General features: G+C 38.6%; 2 protein-coding genes and 2 long non-coding RNA genes across 11 annotated transcripts; 3 read left to right on the forward strand and 1 right to left on the reverse strand.

Annotated features, from left to right (window-relative positions):
* The first annotated feature begins 1,283 nt into the window (after positions 1-1,283).
* Positions 1,284-8,245, forward strand: LOC124189844. 7 transcript variants are annotated; one of them, XR_006872686.1, is made up of 12 exons: positions 1,285-2,167; positions 2,262-2,515; positions 2,597-2,718; positions 2,796-3,191; positions 3,518-3,602; positions 4,031-4,116; positions 5,844-6,066; positions 6,160-6,247; positions 6,354-6,538; positions 7,531-7,628; positions 7,695-7,815; positions 8,185-8,245. It is a non-coding gene; the product is annotated as an uncharacterized LOC124189844 (long non-coding RNA). The 7 variants fall into 7 exon arrangements; XR_006872683.1 differs by having other exon boundaries at positions 1,284-2,167; positions 2,796-3,661; XR_006872679.1 differs by having other exon boundaries at positions 1,284-2,167; positions 2,796-3,602; positions 5,844-6,099.
* A 1,327-nt stretch (positions 8,246-9,572) lies between these two features.
* Positions 9,573-10,821, reverse strand: LOC124189881. The gene is made up of 4 exons (XR_006872704.1): positions 10,688-10,821; positions 10,471-10,588; positions 10,304-10,391; positions 9,573-9,742 (listed from the first exon to the last, which is right to left on the reverse strand). It is a non-coding gene; the product is annotated as an uncharacterized LOC124189881 (long non-coding RNA).
* Positions 10,822-12,251: 1,430 nt separating this feature from the next.
* LOC124189864 (protein obstructor-E-like) lies at positions 12,252-13,925 on the forward strand. Its single transcript, XM_046582347.1, has 8 exons — positions 12,252-12,402; positions 12,518-12,702; positions 12,771-12,846; positions 12,940-13,064; positions 13,162-13,231; positions 13,292-13,386; positions 13,467-13,712; positions 13,783-13,925. Exons 1-8 carry the CDS (start codon positions 12,252-12,254, stop codon positions 13,858-13,860), a joined length of 1,026 nt encoding a protein of 341 aa, XP_046438303.1. The 3' UTR covers positions 13,861-13,925.
* Positions 13,926-15,630: 1,705 nt separating this feature from the next.
* On the forward strand, positions 15,631-17,136 carry LOC124189871 (protein psiA-like). 2 transcript variants are annotated; one of them, XM_046582369.1, is made up of 7 exons: positions 15,631-15,788; positions 15,955-16,109; positions 16,260-16,329; positions 16,408-16,452; positions 16,519-16,571; positions 16,642-16,711; positions 16,806-17,136. In XM_046582369.1, the coding sequence occupies exons 1-7, from the start codon at positions 15,737-15,739 to the stop codon at positions 16,988-16,990; spliced, it is 630 nt and encodes a 209-aa protein (XP_046438325.1). In that variant the 5' UTR covers positions 15,631-15,736; the 3' UTR covers positions 16,991-17,136. The 2 variants fall into 2 exon arrangements, with proteins under 2 accessions (XP_046438325.1, XP_046438317.1); XM_046582361.1 differs by having other exon boundaries at positions 15,632-15,788; positions 16,642-16,714; positions 16,785-17,136.
* Positions 17,137-18,278: the final 1,142 nt, after the last annotated feature.

An 18,278-nucleotide genomic window follows, 5' to 3' on the forward strand; every position in this document is an offset into this window, starting at 1 on the left:
GGTACAATGTTGGGCGAGAAGGTGATCGGCATAATATGGGTGGGACGAGCGGATCGAAAACATCACGACATTGTCCTTTTTGCACTTATATAGTACTGTATTAACAAGACTGGAATATAATATGGATCGCAATAGACTTGTTACGTAACAAGTGGGTGTAAACAAATGATGCGATTACGGCAGAGACTTTATCTCAAACTTTCTCCTGGGAAAAAGAGTAAGAGTGAGGTAAGTGATGAGTGAGTGACACGGAACTTGAATTGCATATCGGGAATGCGTCATTTCATACTCATCTACATACTTCGAGCCCTGGCTGGTATAGCAGAAAAAGGTTGAACATGCTACGACAATGATTTGACTCTGAGCTGTAAGGGCCACACCGCCACACTATACCGCCGACTGCATGTACATTTATTACATCAATGGACCACGCATCGACTGAAGGAGAAATCTCTTAGCGGCGACTTTGTGCAAACAACAACATATTATTTGCGAACGGGGACCGAAACCGCAGCTGAAGGCCAGAAATTATTCAAAAAGGGTAGACCGATCAATCGATTGAACTTTAGATGTCGACAAACATCCAGTTTGATGTAATGACCGTCATCATATCAATAAATTATAGGTCGATGCGATAGCGTGCAGGTCGTATCTTCTAGGGCGGAATTTTTTTTTCCCTCCCTGTTGCCGAATTGATTGCCAGGCATCAGTAATGTAGACCCTCCCACTTGCAATTCAGTTGGTGGCGATGGACTCGTTCCAACAGTCGTTCCCGTCCAGTATAATGCAGCGTTGGCTATGCCACAAAAGTTTACGTCCTAATTTTGTGACGCCAAGTGATTGAGCTCGAAAAAATGATGAATTCTCTTACGATATTCCTTGTCAATATTCCTCGCTAGAAGGAATGCTGTTCATCGATTATTCAAATTCAAATGACGTGATCGATTGTTGAAGTTCGCGATCATTATTCAACTCAGATACATTGTTTCTCCTCTGATCTTAAATTAAAAAAGAAAAAGGATCCTTGTATGGAAACACAAATGTGACTGACACAAAAATTCAATCGAGTCAAACAACTGCCATCTATTGTATTTTATGTTCATCCAAAGCACTTTCACACACAGAAATTGTCAGTTACCTGAATTAGCATGGTAACAGAAGGGCTGTTTGTGATTTTAATTCAAAAAAAAAAAAAAATTATAAAATAAGAGAGTAACCGCTCTGGAGTAACGAGCAAAAGAGCAAGTTTTACAGTCGAGCTGGTAAAAGGGCAACGCTGCTTTAAAGTTCTCACAGTTCGTCTGCAGTCTGCACAGTGCAGTGCAAGCAAAAACTGTGCTAAAGACTAAAGTCGTCATAGGCTCACAGCACATATTTAGTTTAGCAGGGCCGCGAGGCTGCCATCAGCACATTCTGCACATATCATATAGCCATAAGCCCATAATGTTATTTCATATTGTTTATTGTAGTGATTGGAGTGACTTAGTGAGTATTTGGCAAATGATTCCGTTCAAGCAAAAGTTTTCTTTTTTTTTCTGTTACCGACTAACGTGGTTGAAACAGAGCAGTCAAACAAGGAAATTTCAAACAGCCCATGTGCTCAGATCACATTGGTGCAAGAAGTGACGCATGGAATGTTCAACTTAATAGGATTTTTCTCTCCTCATCTCCTCTAAAAAAATGAGTGCTACAAGAATGTTCTCTGTGTGTTATATCATCCACCACTTAGCTCCAATGCAACAGAAATAAGTCTAAGCTTTCAAGTACGTTGAAGTTATCTCTGCGTGTGAAGAATCCAGTGATCTAGAATGAATGAATAAAGTGAACTCAAACATTCAGTGACAGTTACACCAACTTACGTGAACTGCCAGACACAATGTTGTCCTAAAATAAGAAGAATGCCAATCTTGAGTCTACATAGGGATTGGCATGGATTACATGCCCACATCGTGCAACCAAATATCAATCTTGAAGCCAGTGAGCCGAACGCCAACCTTGGTGTAAAAAAGTGCGGAATCGACGAACGACAACCCAGTGTTTGCTTGCGTGTTTAAAACTGTTTAAGGTCCAACGCAAAAAATAGTTGAGATTGATAACTTTTTTTTAAATCCTTTCATTCAACATCTTGTACTGCCAGTCTCAACAACACGAACAACAAGATTATTGAGTAAGTCTTTAATAACTTGTGATTCTTTGTTTATTTAAAAATAACATTTTCTGGATGGTTTAACGATTTTTTTTTTACTCATGGAATCTATAAGCCACACAATCATCGCAAATGCTGGTTAATTGCAAAACACATCCTTGTCGTAACAACTGACATCCGGGAAGAAAATACTTTGGTGATGAGACTCTCGCCATGGAGGAAGTAATGCGTGACACCACCTATGCCTCCATCAAATGTACTGTTCATATAGTTGTGGGACTTGTGGCCAATACGGAATTTTAAAAGCCCCTTTATGACGAGCTATACTGAGGTAGGCGACGATACTCATTGTTGCCAAACGAGCATAAGGTGCATTAAATTATGCTGTTTTTTTTTTTGTTTTTTTTCCCATTTGAAAAGGCTAATAATTGGTTATATTCTTATATTTAGGCAACAACAATCGTTATCTGAAACTAGACGAACAAGTTGCTAGTGAGGAATTTCAAACGATCATCAAAGTTGAGAAAGAAGAAGATGACGACTCCATGCAATCAAAACAAAGAAGGAAACATGTAAGTTGTGAAAGAGTATGACGTTGAAGTGGGTTGGCCTAACGATTTGATTTAACATGTTGAATCTCAACCCAAAGTAGAGCCAGAAGATCCATCTGTTACCGCACACCAACATCTAACGGAACTTATTCCACATGTCCAAATGGCGCCCAATTAGTTAACTTCCGATTCATAGTTCTGTTGGAATCACTATCAAGGAAAAAAGAGGTGTGAAGCTCCTTTACCAACTGACATCATATTCAAGTTGGGCATGGAAGTGCGGCACAAGACGCATGCCAACCAGTGAACGAGCAAGTCAAAGGAAAGACACCGCACCGCACAAGTTCTCTACAACGGGTTGCGGCGAGTTTGGGCAACCTTACCGCCATGCTGCACTCTCAATCCGACCCGGGTCGCTGTTTCCTCTCGATCCTGGTTGCTGGCATCAACCCAGTTGTTTTCTCTACTCTTCTACCAAACGCGCAAAGTACCAGGTAATAGAGAAACATTTTTATTAACATCAGCAAACAAAAACTTGCCGAAAGGTACGTGGTCATGGTCTTCCTGTTTTGTATTTTCCCTGACGAGAAATCTTTTAGCGAAGTATACAAGAGACCTTGGTTTTATTCTAACGGGCTCTGAAGTCGCACTGCCTGAGTAAAAATACTATAACTGACGGTAGGTAATGAAATATGTTACTGTTTTACAGCAAAGTGACGACGATTTGAGTCTTTGGCGTTAGTTCAGTTCTTCCACAGCCTTCGTTTCTTACCTAATTCTGTGTCGACTGTACTAAACTATTTTATTTTATGTATTTAAGGTAGATTGGCTTGAGGTTCAAATAATGCACTAAATGCAACTTACAACACTGACGTTGCCATCTGCAATGGGAATGATCAGGCTAGGTGAGTCAACGTTTACTTACATTTCCGTGTAACTTTCGCTCTACCATCAATACGATAAGGTTTGTTCGTTATAATTTAAAACCATTTGTTATTTGCCTTCTATCATTCACTTTCTCTCTTGATCGCGTGATTGGTATTCGAATTCAAGGAAATTTTGGGTTCTTCACGATGACATGCTCGAAACTCGTCGAAATTCGTAGTTATGCTTAAATGAGACTGACTTGTAGATGTTCAGCTCATTTAAATGGAGAGATATTTAGAATAAGACTATTCAAGTAGAAGTAGTTTCCAGCTGCCCTTTTATTTAAAACATTACCTCATACTCATCTCATAACGTCTGACCTAATATCAACGAACATTTTCTAAACTGAAATTAGTAACAGAACAAAACATTAATCTCGTTACTTTATTATTGATTGATTTTTTAGATCCTTTGTTCTGATGGGGAAATAATTGGACATTATCACTAAAAAGTGCACCAACAAACTTTGTGAAACGGACATGAAATAGTCAGGTTAGTGCTGCACACACCTTTTGTGCTTACTTCTATCATCGAATTTTAACGCCCCTCCTACCTGCGCTGATGTATAATGCGTTACGAAATGCGGAGTAAAGTGCTTTTTTCTCGTTTTACGAAGCACAATATGTTTTGATTATTTTCCTCTGTATAGGGCTTGAACTTGCCCCAGTGACCATTCCGCATTCCCATGCCCCCAATTTGTCCGTAGAGAGTCCGTAGACCACGGCGGGAAGTTAGTTCCTCATTGGAATCTCTTCCTTTTGTTCGCTTTTATTATAATGTTATTAAAAAATCTCTGCAATTGTAAACCAAAGTCACTCCACGTTGTTCAGGCTCCGCTTGATTATCAGGTATCTTTAAATACTCACCAGTCATGTGATTCAAGTAAATGTACAGTACCCACCAAACTATTAGGTACACCCCCCTTTTTTCAGTGCATTCTTATGGCACTACGTGTTTTTAAAAAATGCAATAACTCTTGAACCGCTTGGGCTAGATTTTTTTCCTTTTGGCCCTGAGTAGATCTAATGATGATCTACATTTTTTATACACACGAAGTTGTCGTAGGATTAACCCCCACGGCGCTACGGTATCGTTCACTTTATTAGGTACACCCCGTTTTCCCCCATATACGCCGTGTTAAATACGGCGTTTTAAAAAATTTACAAAAAATACTAAAAATAAAGCTATAATCTTTTTCTTTGTGCCAAAAGATGCACAATTATTCACTCTATACGAATCTAAAGAATTATTTACAATAAAATCAACTCAGAGAACCCTTCCCTATACCTCAAAGTTTTCCACTTCAACATTTTTACGGCAAAATCATAACTGGCGCTGTCGCCACCAGAGGCACTGCAAGCTACGGGCTGTTGCTACCAGACGCCAACTTTCACAGAATGTAATTTAGGGTAGAATCTGATATGTTACCTCACCTCCTCGGCGGGAAGAAATTGAAAGAATCAATTACACTAAATGGGAAAATTCTCTTTGTTAATGGAAGAATATCTTGCCTAAACCCCAAGGAAATGACTACAGCTTGCACTGCCTCTGGTGGCAACAGCGCCAGTTATGATTTTGCCGTAAAAATGTTGAGGGGGGTAAACTTTGGGGTATAGGGAAGGGTTCTTTTAGTTGGTTTAAATGTAAATCATTCTTTGGATTAGTATAGAGTGAAGAATTGTGCATCTTTCGGCACAAAGAAAAAGATTTTAGCTTGATTTTTAGTATTTTTTGTAAATTTTTTAAAACGCCGTATTTAACACGGCGTATATGGGGGAAAACGGGGTGTACCTAATAAAGTGAACGATACCGTAGCGCCGTGGGGGTTAATCCTACGACAACTTCGTGTGTATAAAAAATGTAGATCATCATTAGATCTACTCAGGGCCAAAAGGAAAAAAATCTAGCCCAAGCGGTTCAAGAGTTATTGCATTTTTTAAAAACACGTAGTGCCATAAGAATGCACTGAAAAAAGGGGGGTGTACCTAATAGTTTGGTGGGTACTGTAATCAAACTGTCGATTGCAAGGACGCAACTTCAGACTTTAGTGAAGGTGCTTATACGGCGCCAGGTGCATCTCAATCCAAATTCCAAACCATTCGAACTATTTTCTAGTCATTAAACCGCTTGGGCGCTTACTCCCATCATATTTGAGAACATGTTACATAAGCTGATCAAAATTTTTTCTGAATTGGACTAATGCTATTTTTTTTTTCCAGATTTTTGTAGGTCATTTGCTATTTTGATTTTTGATTTTGTATGAAAAAAAAATCAATCAACGCCAGGTAGCTAACAATATTATCTTAAGACCAGTCTTTCAAATACTGAGTTTTGAGACGTGTTAAACAGATGGCGTGTTGATTGTGTCAGTTATGGGCTTCTGGCGATTTGATGTCAACATTTAAGCTATCCATTATTCGAAAATTATCAATGAATTCATAGGTAAATTCGAGTGATTTCGTCTGTAACTTGTCGGTAATGTGTTCTATTCTGTGTATATGTTGGATAACCTTAATGTTTCTCATGAACTTACAGGAAGAAACGTGAAAGCTGGAACCTACCGTCAACTATTTTGTTCAAAATCATTGTATTCTACTGAATGTGTCATCAAAATGATAAGTAGGTAACAAACGACACTAGCTTTATTACAGTATTGCTGAAAAATATATTCTTCTCATCTTTTATTGAAATGCATCACAATTATCTGCTGTTTGTATTGGACTTGCCAGATCACCAACCCCAGCACGGACCAATCTCTCATTCCATCTCCTATAGAACCTTGGATAACTGATCGGTGGTTTCATGTGTAAGTTCACTTGTCACTGAACTATGGAAAATATTCTGTCCAGGGAATGACGCCTTAAAAGAAAGAACTGCGGCTGCGATCTTCAACAATCTTGCGTAACAATATTGCGTGAGTGTCTTTTTTTTTCTGCTTGTTATTATTTTTGTTTCTAATTTTAGTAATTTTAGTAAGTCTCGATTAGCTAGAGCAGGGATCCTTTTCATTTTACTGTTTTGAATTTTAAACATTTCTTGTTTACAACGCTAGATGGCTTTACGATTGCTTAGATTGTTTTCAGCGTTCAAAAAACATTAGTTTCACTGTTTCAGTAACTTTTACAGTTTACTTATTACTATACACAATTATTTTTGTTTGCAAAACTGAAAAAAAAAACATCGATGAATTCTTCGTCAACGTCAATTCTGTTATGTCAAAAAACAGTGCAGGAAGAATTCATCCCGTTATCGCTATTTCGTGTGCCCTGACACCCAGGATACGAATTGCTTGAAATCTAAAAGTGACCGAAGAAGATGGTGGACGAGAGTAGCAACCCAGAAGCTGCTCACCTCTAGAAGGCGTTGAGCGAAGATGAAATCAAAGTAAATTGCAGTTGGTTCCGTGTCCTCCACTTCCAAATCAGTAGCCCTTCTCAGAGCCTGATTGAAGTGATTGACGAATTTGGTAAATTGGTCCACCCATCAAATTGTGAAGTTCCCCTGGATTTAGTCGTAATAATTTTTGAAAAATTGTTATTGTTGTTGGCTGAGACACTGAAGATGACATCTGGTGGCCAGGTTTGTCTTCAGTTGTTGGGCGTAGGCTAGCCCTTTAGCCCCTACCTTCTTGGTTCTTTGTTAATAAGTTTCTGAGTTCTGGGTTTCTAGAGAAAGAGTCGCCATTTTTATTTGTTTGGGGTTTTGATGTTAGCTTAATTAGCTTGATTGTTACTTGTTAGTTCTTAGTTGTTAAGGCATTTTTTAGAATTTGTGATGGGTTTTAGTTGGTTCGGTTTGGCGGTTCGTGAGCTTGCTATTATTCTTGGTATAATTTATTCGATAAAATTCTATTGCATGTGCAGTTAAAGTGGCCTGAAAGTGTTTAATTTCATTTTTTATTTGTAGATGAATTTTGATGCTGAAAGACTTTGAAACCATGCTGTCCAGTGTCCACCACGTCGAGAAGCTGAGTAACATTCGGCTAACATTATGTGTGTACAATGGTAACATTAACATTTAAACTGATTGAAATACATTTGGATAATAACATTTGTAATGTTTGATTGCAGGGGCCTCTTAATAAAAGGAACTGAAGCCATCCAATCTAGGTCTTCAATCCAATCATGAAGGCTGTATGGAAGTGGCATTTACCTTTGCTGTGAACATCATGAACACATACACTTTTTGAAGGTGACAATCTTATCCAGTTTAGATTTTACAATTAAAATGTGATTAAGCTTTGCATTCATTGGTTAGTTTTTAACATTTTGGGTGTTAAGTCAACAGCTATTTCCTTAAGCAAGAAAGGCAGATACTGAAAGAAGTTTTGTTTATTTGTTCCACAGTAGAGTATTCTTTAAAGTTTAAATTAATTTTGTATTTAAATCTTAAATGAGTCATTTAGTTTCATGTAAATTTGAGTTTCAACGATAGGTATCAGTTAATATTGCCATATAATATTTGGGTTGAATATTTGAAGTAATATAATGTAGCATATTTTTTTTTAATTTCATAAAGCATATCCAATGATGCTGAAGATTAATTTTACTTTGGTTATAGGTTCATGTTTACATAGCAGTGGTGTTGCTGTCCAATGTGGCGTGTTGTTGCAGCCTATGACAGGGGTGAAAGATATCTGCATCAAGTTGCTGTTCCAGTCCAATGTGGTGTGTTGTTGCAGCCTATGGCGGTGAAAGATATCTGCATCCAGCATTGTGTTTAATTGCTATTTGTGTCTATGCTCTATGCAGTTTACCTTTTATATATTGAGAAGGAACAAAAAAAAAGTAATACGGGGAGGTTCATGTCAAACAAATAAAAACATGTCCGCGATTGGGGAATGAGGAGGGAGTTGGGATGGGATATTTGATTATCATTTACTAAAAGAAGTGAGGTGTGTTTTTAATGAATACGCAATACTTAGTGATAAAATCTGTTGTTAACCTATATAACCTTCCTCACTTACACATCCATTCCTCAAACCCCATAAACACCAACATCAAATCCCACATCCACTTACATCCATTCCTCAAACCCCACAATCTCCAACATCAAACCACACAATTGTTGTATATCTATAACCATCTATATATATAAATAAATTAAATGTCATTGTATATAAATATTGTGTCAACTATATTTATTCTGGAACACGAACAAAATAAACAATTCATTAAACAGAGCGTCCGGTTCAAGACAGTTTTTTTTGTGCGAGGCTTTTTAGCAAGCAATCCGCCACCCAATTTGACAAAAAGTGGTAGTTTGTTTTCAAGGAAATTGCGTCAGACGGTTAAAAAATTTCTAGTTCAATAATCTCATGTAGAAATTTGCATCTAGTCTACTGGTGCAAATTGTGATTCTTTAAGCTTGATTAATTTAGGTGATGTGTTAAAAGCAATTGTGGGTAGCTAAAACATTGATCTAACTTTTTCTGAATATTTTGGTTTTAGATCACTTTGTTGTTTTTTAGATTTTCTTGTGATCTATCTTCAAAATATTCTGATACAGCGAATTAGTTCAATTTTTAAGCTACCCACAATTGCTTTTAACACATGACATAAATTGAGAAAGCTTAAAGAATCGCAAAGTGCACCAGTAGACTAGATGCAAATTTCTACATGAGATTGTTGAACTAGAAATTTTTAAACCGTCTGACGCAATTTCCATGAAAACAAACTACCACTTTTTGTCAAATTGGGTGGCGGATTGCTTCCTAAAACTCGCACATGCAGTGTCGGCGTAGATCCAGGGAGATTACCTGGAAATGGAAGAGGAGAGAAGAGTGCGAGGCAAGTTTTACTGGGGAGCGATTAGTCACTACTAGGCTTCCGGGTTAGACTCATGACCCTCTAAAAGTTTTCGTCGGATCATGCGCCTTCCAAGTCCCCGTTCGACCAGAGCCCTCCCCTCCTCCTGGTTTCACAGCGGGTGAGTGACCACCGGCGGGCGTTGGTTAGTGGTTAGTTAGGGAAACGGGGCCACAGAAAAGAAGGGAGCCCAGATATGAACTTGTAATTTATCTAACAACTAAACAATTTAACAGTCTTGAATTACAGCATTCTCTCGTCAGTTTCACCATCCAATGGGTCAGTCTATGGAAAGGTGTAGACGGATTCACCTGAAAAGAGATTTAAGTAAGATTTTATCAATAACGAGGCGTAGAGAAACAAGTCAACAAAAAACAATGGAGTGCACTTCAAAAATATTGAATCAAATCAGCAAATCAAGAATATGCACTAATTGTTGTCTTATGCCATATCCTATAGTTCAGGAAAAATCACGTTTTTTGCCGAATTTCCGATATTCGGCTGTTAGTTTTCTTGGGCGTCTAATGAGTACTAAATGAAGTACTGATTCCTTTAAAATCAAAAAGTAGAGAAGCAAATTACCAAAGTCTAACAAGTGAGCTTTGTGGCACGGTCAGTTATCATACAAAATTATTTAACGTTAACTACCGATAAATGTCTTTAGAATTGCGTAAAGTAAAAGGAACTGAAACAGTGAAACTACTGTTTTTTTCTGACTGATGAAAAACGATCTAAGTTATCGTCTAGCCTTATTGTAAACAAGAGATGTTTAAAATTTTGAACAGCAAAATGAAAAGGATCCCTGCTCTAGCTAAATCGAGACTTATACTAAAATAAGAAACAGTCTTAACAAACAAAGAAAAATAATAAACCTAATACTCATGCAATACTGCTACATTATCACAACCACAGTTCTTTCTTTTAAGGTGTTATTCTCTGGAAAGAATATTTTCCAAAATTCTGATCATGATCAAAAGAAGAAGTAAAAAGAATTAGTATAAACTTTACGGTAGGGCCTACAACTTACAGTAAAACTTACACCACAAATACGAAGAGAATTCCAGTTGGATATTTTGCATTTGTTTCAATCATAATTCTCTTTCTTTGCAATTGAAGAACAGCCTTGATCATGCTATTTTCCATTCACAAGGATCTCACTGTTTCAAAAAATCAGACATAAAAAGAATTGATAAGTGTGAGATTGCAAGTCAAGGAAATAAAAAAATACAAATGGTTAAATCAACTAAGCAGAATACCTATAATGTTGGTTTCACACTTAATCTGCTTTACCACATTATGCTACTTAACAAACTTTTTGAAATGTTTAATAGTTCACTTTAAGTACTGCATCGAAACCAATCGAAACGTGAAAGACAGCTAACCGTGCACTAACCATAGCAGTCATTGTTGTTATTAAACTGCAGTGGCACCTGGTGGGGGATTTCAGGACTTTCCCTTGAGCAATATGAAAGGGGTGTAAAGCGTCGGTTTCGTTGAAAATAATATAATAGTTTACGATTTAGCAACCTGAAATGTTTTTTTTAACTTAAGTTCATTAAAGCTCTTCTTCTCTCGGCAATAAACTTGTTCAGTCAAAATGAAGCCTGATCGATTCGTTTTCCAAATGTATTGAATTAATCCCAGGTTATATTATATTACACGATTACTTCATGACATAACACATAACACATATGAAAAAGGAAACAATCCACCAAATCCATTAGGGTTCCTTTTTTGTGGGCGAATTTAAAGTATGATCCCACTAATTGCTGGTTTGCAACATCAAACAGCTAGAAATATCACATGGCTGTTATGAGACCTTTGACATAAAACAAAATTATTAAATAAAGACAGGTATACAAACAAATTAAATGAAATACAAAATGCTAAGAAAATAATATTTAGACCCAGTCCTTTTTATGTTTTCATTATCATTGTGTTTTTGAAAAAATAAAATCAATTAAATTAGACAAACACAACAAGACTCATATATTAGGATGTATGTCATTTGGGACCCTACCCTCCCGTACCATTTCGGCCCAGTCCGAAATCGACCTACCAATTATATTTTACCGCACAGGGGGAGCCTGTTGCTTTCTCATCCGCAATAATAACATATACAGCGTTATTTGTTTGGCACAAAAAGTTTTTTTATCTAGCAGTTGTCAATTGATTCACTCCTGAGATCACGTATCGTTTCCACTAAGTTTTCCACTAAATAAGATTAGCAGCAAAAAATTGAATTTGACGAGACGAGGGCTTCAATATCCTGGAGATTCAGTACGACTTAACTGCGAAAAATTAATTTCAAACAATGATAAAGATGTAGCAAAAAAATAAACCGAACCGTTATTTTACACCGCCGTCTTCTTAACTGCCTCTCCCCAAGCTGAAATGCCTCAGTTGTTAGTTAGTTATTGGCCAATCGAAGGTGTTTCCAGGGCACCAATATTGTTAAAAAACGAATTAGGAATGGAGAGTCTCTCCAGTCTCCATAAACCCGGCAGAACCACAGGCGACCGTTCTAGAGGCCCATAGATAAAGATAAAGACCACGGTATTTATCTGTGTCATTCAGAGTTAAAGACTAATGCTAAATGCTAATAAATGCTACTCTTTATGTAACAAGCAGCCTAAACACCGCTTAACACCAATAGAACTCTATAAAATATAATTCTTCATCGCCATACTCTGATGCAGTCTGCAGATCATTTTGATTATATGTATCGTAAGCAGAAGTACCCTAGTATAAACTGCACCACTGCTGCAATATCTGTAGTAATATCATATCGGATAGCAATGTATAGGACACACGGAAATCATGTCGTCTTTCGCTGTCTGCTCGATAACGAAATCAGTATCAGACGTTACTCGAAGTGAGTCTGTCAACCAACTTGGATTTCTAATACTAAACTTACCTACCTTAACAATGGAAAATCAAAAGAAAATCCAAACGATTTTATTTTTAAACGGTAGCGTGCATTTTATAACTCAATTGTGTTCCACTTGTAAATTATTTCACGTTTAAAAATAATTTTAAATGTAGGCTACAATTATGTGTTTTCCTAATTTTTTATTTTACCACAGTTATCTTACTTGGAGTAGTTTCGGCTTTATCTAATCAATTTGATCAAACAAATATCAATCCTATCTCTGCTGATAATCCTACGGATCCTAATTTCACTTGTCCGGGCAATGGATTTTTCCCTCTCAGTCCCACTGCTTGTTCGACGACTTTCTACAACTGCGTAGGAGGGATTGCCTATATTTACGTAATGATGAGATTAATCCAATGCGTGAAATTTACAATTCATAGTAACTACGTCTGACGTTATTTTAGACGTGTCCAGGAGAAGGCATTTTCGACCCAAGCCAAAACACATGCGTGTCTCCAGATCAAGCCGAGTGCACCCAAAGTATTCAATTTTGCATGCTCTTTTTAACTGAACTTTCGTTATTTTCGACTTGATTGTAAAGTTAGTTTGATTGTGTGAATACTTTTGTATTAGCGACGACTACAACAACAATAACAACAAATCCAGGGCCATGCACAGAGGATGGATTCTTTCCACTTAGCCCTGAAGCTTGCTGCTCGGAATACCTCAATTGTTTCGCAGGAGAAGCTTACATTACCGTAAGGCGATACGATATTCAAATGCATGAGCTATCGGCAATGAAAACAAATTAATTACAGAGACGTGATTATGTTCCTTTTCAATCCTGACATTTAGATCTGCCCTGCTGGCGGAGTGTTTGATCCCAACAAGAGAATTTGTGTACCTGCTGATGCAGCCGATTGTGGTCAGATTTATTCGCATAAATACCATAAAAATTTCACTAACAATTTCCATATACATGTAGGCTTCGTATGTGTGACTCAAGACGGTTTCTACGATGTTCCCGACGAGTGCTCTAATCGCTATTATACTTGTCTCGAAGGCGTAGCATACGAAAGCGTAAGTAACTGTATGATTTTCCCAAAAAAAATGTAAGACCATTCCATATATGATTTTTATTTTCTTTAAAACTTCACTAGTTTTGTCCTGGAAATGCCATATTCGACCCCGATAGACTCGTCTGCGCTGCACCAGAATCAGTGGCTTGCTTTTATACGACCACAACCAGCACAACTGTAACGTGGCCTTACACAACTCAGCGTGTTACAACTACGACATTCAGTCCACCCGTTGAATTCGTTTGTCCCAGTGATAACGGACTGTACCCCAATCCCGACGATTGTAAAACATTTTACCAATGCACTGGTGGAAAACCATACATCAAAGTAAGACTCCCCATCTGACATATAATTTCCATCAATTATTCTTTCAATGATTGATTTCATTTTTTTGCAGACTTGCCCGACTGGCTTGTACTTCAACCCGGAAACACTAGTCTGCGACTATCTCGACAACGTTCCTTCATGTCAATAGTTATCGAGTCAAAAGGTCTACTCATTTCAAAGTCGCCTGGAAACAAAATAAACAATTGTAAAGAATGTGCCATTTTATATGACTGAGTTTGGCAAAGGTGCTGCTCATCTTGTAGTCTGAGAAAATTCACAGCTTTGTATACGTGCTTGGCTCTCGTCCCGACTAATCTTCCTTGCTCGTGACTTTCATTTAATGACTCTATTTATCAAAGAATGTTGCCAAGTAGCAGAAAGTGCTAAGAGCGCATCGCATCGCGCCCGATGGCTGGAAAGACTAAAAACACGACAAACCCGGGAACTGTGGCTCTATGCTCACAACCATTTCAAGAGATACCCGAGCTTGGAGGAGATTTAAGCGTGAAGTGGTTCACGGCAACGTAATATAAAGACAATAAGTACGTTGGTATATACAGTCTAAAATGTAGTCGATGCGGTTTCCAAGGCTGCAAAAGCCCCATATACATTTTCCTGGAAATACATATAGTTCTTGAAAGTAATGGACTGTATACAAATGAGTATTTGATGATTATTTAACGTGTCATGGAAACAGGAGTCGATTCTCGGCATCGAGTTAGACGACTAATTATCTCAACTCTCATCAATTTCACACTGTGCACGGCAAGAAGGGATGCATCACGTTACTCACGTTGCGTGATCAGTCAACAGGTTTACTATTTCAAAATCTCGTTCAGGCTACAGAGATTGTAAACGGAAAGGATAGACATACGCTGTGCTATCACGATATACTAAACACAAAATGATGTAACGCATAGCCTATATACGTAAGGCGATCCAGAGTACACAATCATAAGGCCTTGGCGTTTTGAGGACAGCTTGTCAAATCAGATTTTTTCAAAAAGATTTCCCAATCCCAGTAGAGTGCTTGGCGATAATAAAGCCTCATATGGTCACACAAATTACTTGCTCGCATAGAAACACGACTTGTCTAATAATTTCTTATCTCGCTTTATTTCTTTAAAAATGGTCAGCTTGTTGCTAACTCCCAAACCAACAAACTTAGACGTAGGCACTTGATGAGAAATAAGAGAGAAGTGCGTAGTCTACTGGGTGGCGCGCCCATTAACCAAAAGGCTCGGAGATAATATATATAATATTCTTCCCTTTCTGTCGTTATATTAGGTGTCTTTGAACTCTCAAAAAGAAGACCCTAGCGTCCTCTGGGCAGAGCTATTATATTTACTGCTGTTATTTAGTCATTAAAAGCTACAGATTTACATCACACAAAAGGAGAAGCTCTAGGCTCTGTTTTCACTCGGTGCCCCTGATATTATGCGCTCTCCACCTCTCTCTTTCTATCACACTGTCGCCCTCTCTCCGTTTCATAAAAGTTTTTAACAAGTTTCGAGAGGACGATCGATGGTCACAATCAAATTTGTAGTATATACTACGTCTAGCCTTGCGCTTGTCAAAGGGTGTGACGGTTAACACCCAAGTTTCGGTTTGGGCTCCCGGGAGATCCTTGTCCGATACACCAGGTGCTTCTAAGGCTCTTCAGCAGAATCAGGGCATCACCGTTAAAACTTTCAAGGCGAAAAAGAGAAACAAGGAAACTCAAAATAAAACTGACGGTCAAATCCTTATTGAGAATAGTTGCTCTCTTGCCTAATAGTTTGATCAAAGTGCAATGACTGAACATGTATATGGTATCATATACTAACCTGTAACGCAACCTCTCAAAATGTCAAATAGAAATCACCGTAGATATCGATCGGTGATATACATTTTTTTTATGGATGCATGTCTATCGCGTAGAAGAAGCTGATGCTTATCAGTGATTAGAAATTTTCGTAGTGTTTCTTACGTTGACAGTTGGTTAGTTTTGTTTATTGTAACGCCGTAACGATCATCGGTAACAGATGGCTAAACAGTTGCTAGTCGCTCTTGTGTTGGTAGTCGGCCTCTTTCAAGGTAAATTTCTTTTCGAAAACTTTCTTATTGGCTCTCCAATGGCTCGTTTAATTCTTGCAGTATCCCGCATTTAGCAACTGATTTCTTTTTGTCGGCTTGTAGCAATTAAATCTTACACATTTCCCAATGATAATCTCGATTAATTATTCTGTTTGCCTTCTTCCAGCCGGGCAATGTGCTGCTGTGGCGCAGGAAAGAGGAATCAAAATTGCGCACGAGCAACCCAAAGAATTTACCTGCCCAGATGACGGTACCTATCCATCACCGGAGGAGTGCACTGGTGTCTATTACCTTTGCTCCGGCGGCGTTGCTTACCCTCAGGTTTGAAATCATCCAACAGAGTGCTTGCCAGAAAACTATGCTTGATTTTGTCATTAACTACTTACGAGATAGTGTTAAGCAAATCTTGTTTTTAGAGCAATTTTCGACTGTATTCTGTAACGAATTTGATTTCTATCCCTAACAATTCAGGTATGTCCGGAAGGCAGCGTATTTGATCCAGTCACTTTTGTCTGCACACCTTCTGACGAAGCTTCGTGTAGTAAGTTTCAATTTCAATTCCCCATTTGATATAGCATTTAGTCGTGATCTAATGGTCCAAATTATAACGAAAATTCAGATCAGAAATTCAACTGCCCTGCCGACGGTTTGTTCCCGTATCCAGGCAAGTCAAATTAAGGTTTTCGCACTTGCGTGTAGTTTCTTGTATGCTGATTCTTCATTATTTCAGATGCCTGTGCCAATATTTACTTCATTTGCAGTGCTGGCCAGTCTTACATAGAGGTACTTGACTATAATTTTAAAACCCTCAAATAATAAAACTAGTCATTTCATCTTTGATTTAAATTTCAAGTATTGCCCTCCGAACTATGTCTTTGATCCAATCACCTTCAGATGCGAAACGATAGAAGCCGCATCTTGCACACGTACGTATTCACGGTTAAATTGTATGATTAAATTAGGGTAGTTGATTGAAATGTAGAAATTGTGATCCAGCAACGGATGCTCCGACCGATGCACCAACGGATGCTCCGACCGATGCTCCGACCGATGCCCCTACCGATGCTCCTACCGATGCTCCGACTGATTTCCCGACGGATGCTCCTACGGATGCTCCTACCGAGGCTCCTACCGAGGCTCCTACCGATGCACCGACGGATGCTCCGACCGATTATCCAACCGACGCTACGACACAGTTTTAAATATGATGAGATTCTTTGCCGCTAGATGGGCACATGTGTTAAAAGAATAGCGCAGTTTAACGCGCTCTCTCAACACACAAACAAATGGTTCCAAATTCACTTTAAAATACACACTTTGATTCAATAAATGATGTTCCTTGGTGCAATTGGTCACAACGGACTTTGTCTTAATTCAGATGAAAAATGTCGTCAAGAGGAAGAGCCATTATAAAAAAAAAGAAACTTTTCTTTTATCAAATCAAAAGTAAGTCACGCATCGCGTTGGATGGCGTATTAAGTCATTAGTAACGACAAATGAGTGGTGCGTGCGGCAAGCGGCAAGGCTGAAATACATCCCGCAATCAAATGTTTCCAATTGGTTAGACAAGAAAACCAAACACCCCAAAAATGTCAACTATGTCGTTTCCCGGATGTGAGCGCAACGGCACGAAAAAAGGAAAACCGAGGAAAACGGCAATATGTTTGATGTCAAATTGGAATCGGTCGGCCGATTTTTTTTTCCTCAAACTTTTGGATACCGCAACGTTAGATGGCGCGACGCTATGCAATTGAACGTGTTTAAACACTCCTTCGTCCCCCTCCGACCGAAAAATTAACGATTCAACACCAATTATTTGAATATTCATTCCTGCAGCTGTGTGTAGCCACAAGTCACGTCGAGCTGCTGGATATGCTTTACTAATTACTCCGACACAATGTGTTCTAATTTAAAAGTCATTCATTTGGGCAAGTGACGAGTCACTCGAGACTTCACCCTCATCGCATCTCTTTGAACTTCCGTCGAGACTTTCGACGGAGAAGAGATTAGATATTCACACACACACAACAACCGTACAATAATAGAAATCCCAAATCATCGCCCAGTATTTGTTGTCCAAATCTTTTATCCTTATTTACTTAGAACAAAATAAAAGAATGAAATCATTTCGGATGTGATTCATTGGTCGATATATTTCGACACGGCCGAGGGTGACGTGATCCGTTGGCGGAATGACAACTTCTTCTTCTTGTACTTTTCAAGAGAAATTGCCTCACGGGTTTTGGTTGTCGGGCGGCGTTCGAGTGTGTGGGTAGTCGACGCGCTGCTGCATGGCAATAGAATAAGCGCAACAATCGTCGTCGTCGTCCACCACCGTTTCGCCTTCACACATACCTGGCAGGTGATGTAATAGCCGAGTGGCATCAACTCCTGTGCGTCATCTCGGCCAATTGCGGACGATCGGCCGTGGGTGGCGATCCCGAATGGCCGGCAACGTGCCATTGTTGACGCAACAAACTCTCTGGCGAA

The sequence above is a fragment of the Daphnia pulex genome, chromosome 1, assembly GCF_021134715.1.
Source record: "Daphnia pulex isolate KAP4 chromosome 1, ASM2113471v1".
Lineage (NCBI taxonomy): Eukaryota > Metazoa > Arthropoda > Branchiopoda > Diplostraca > Daphniidae > Daphnia > Daphnia pulex.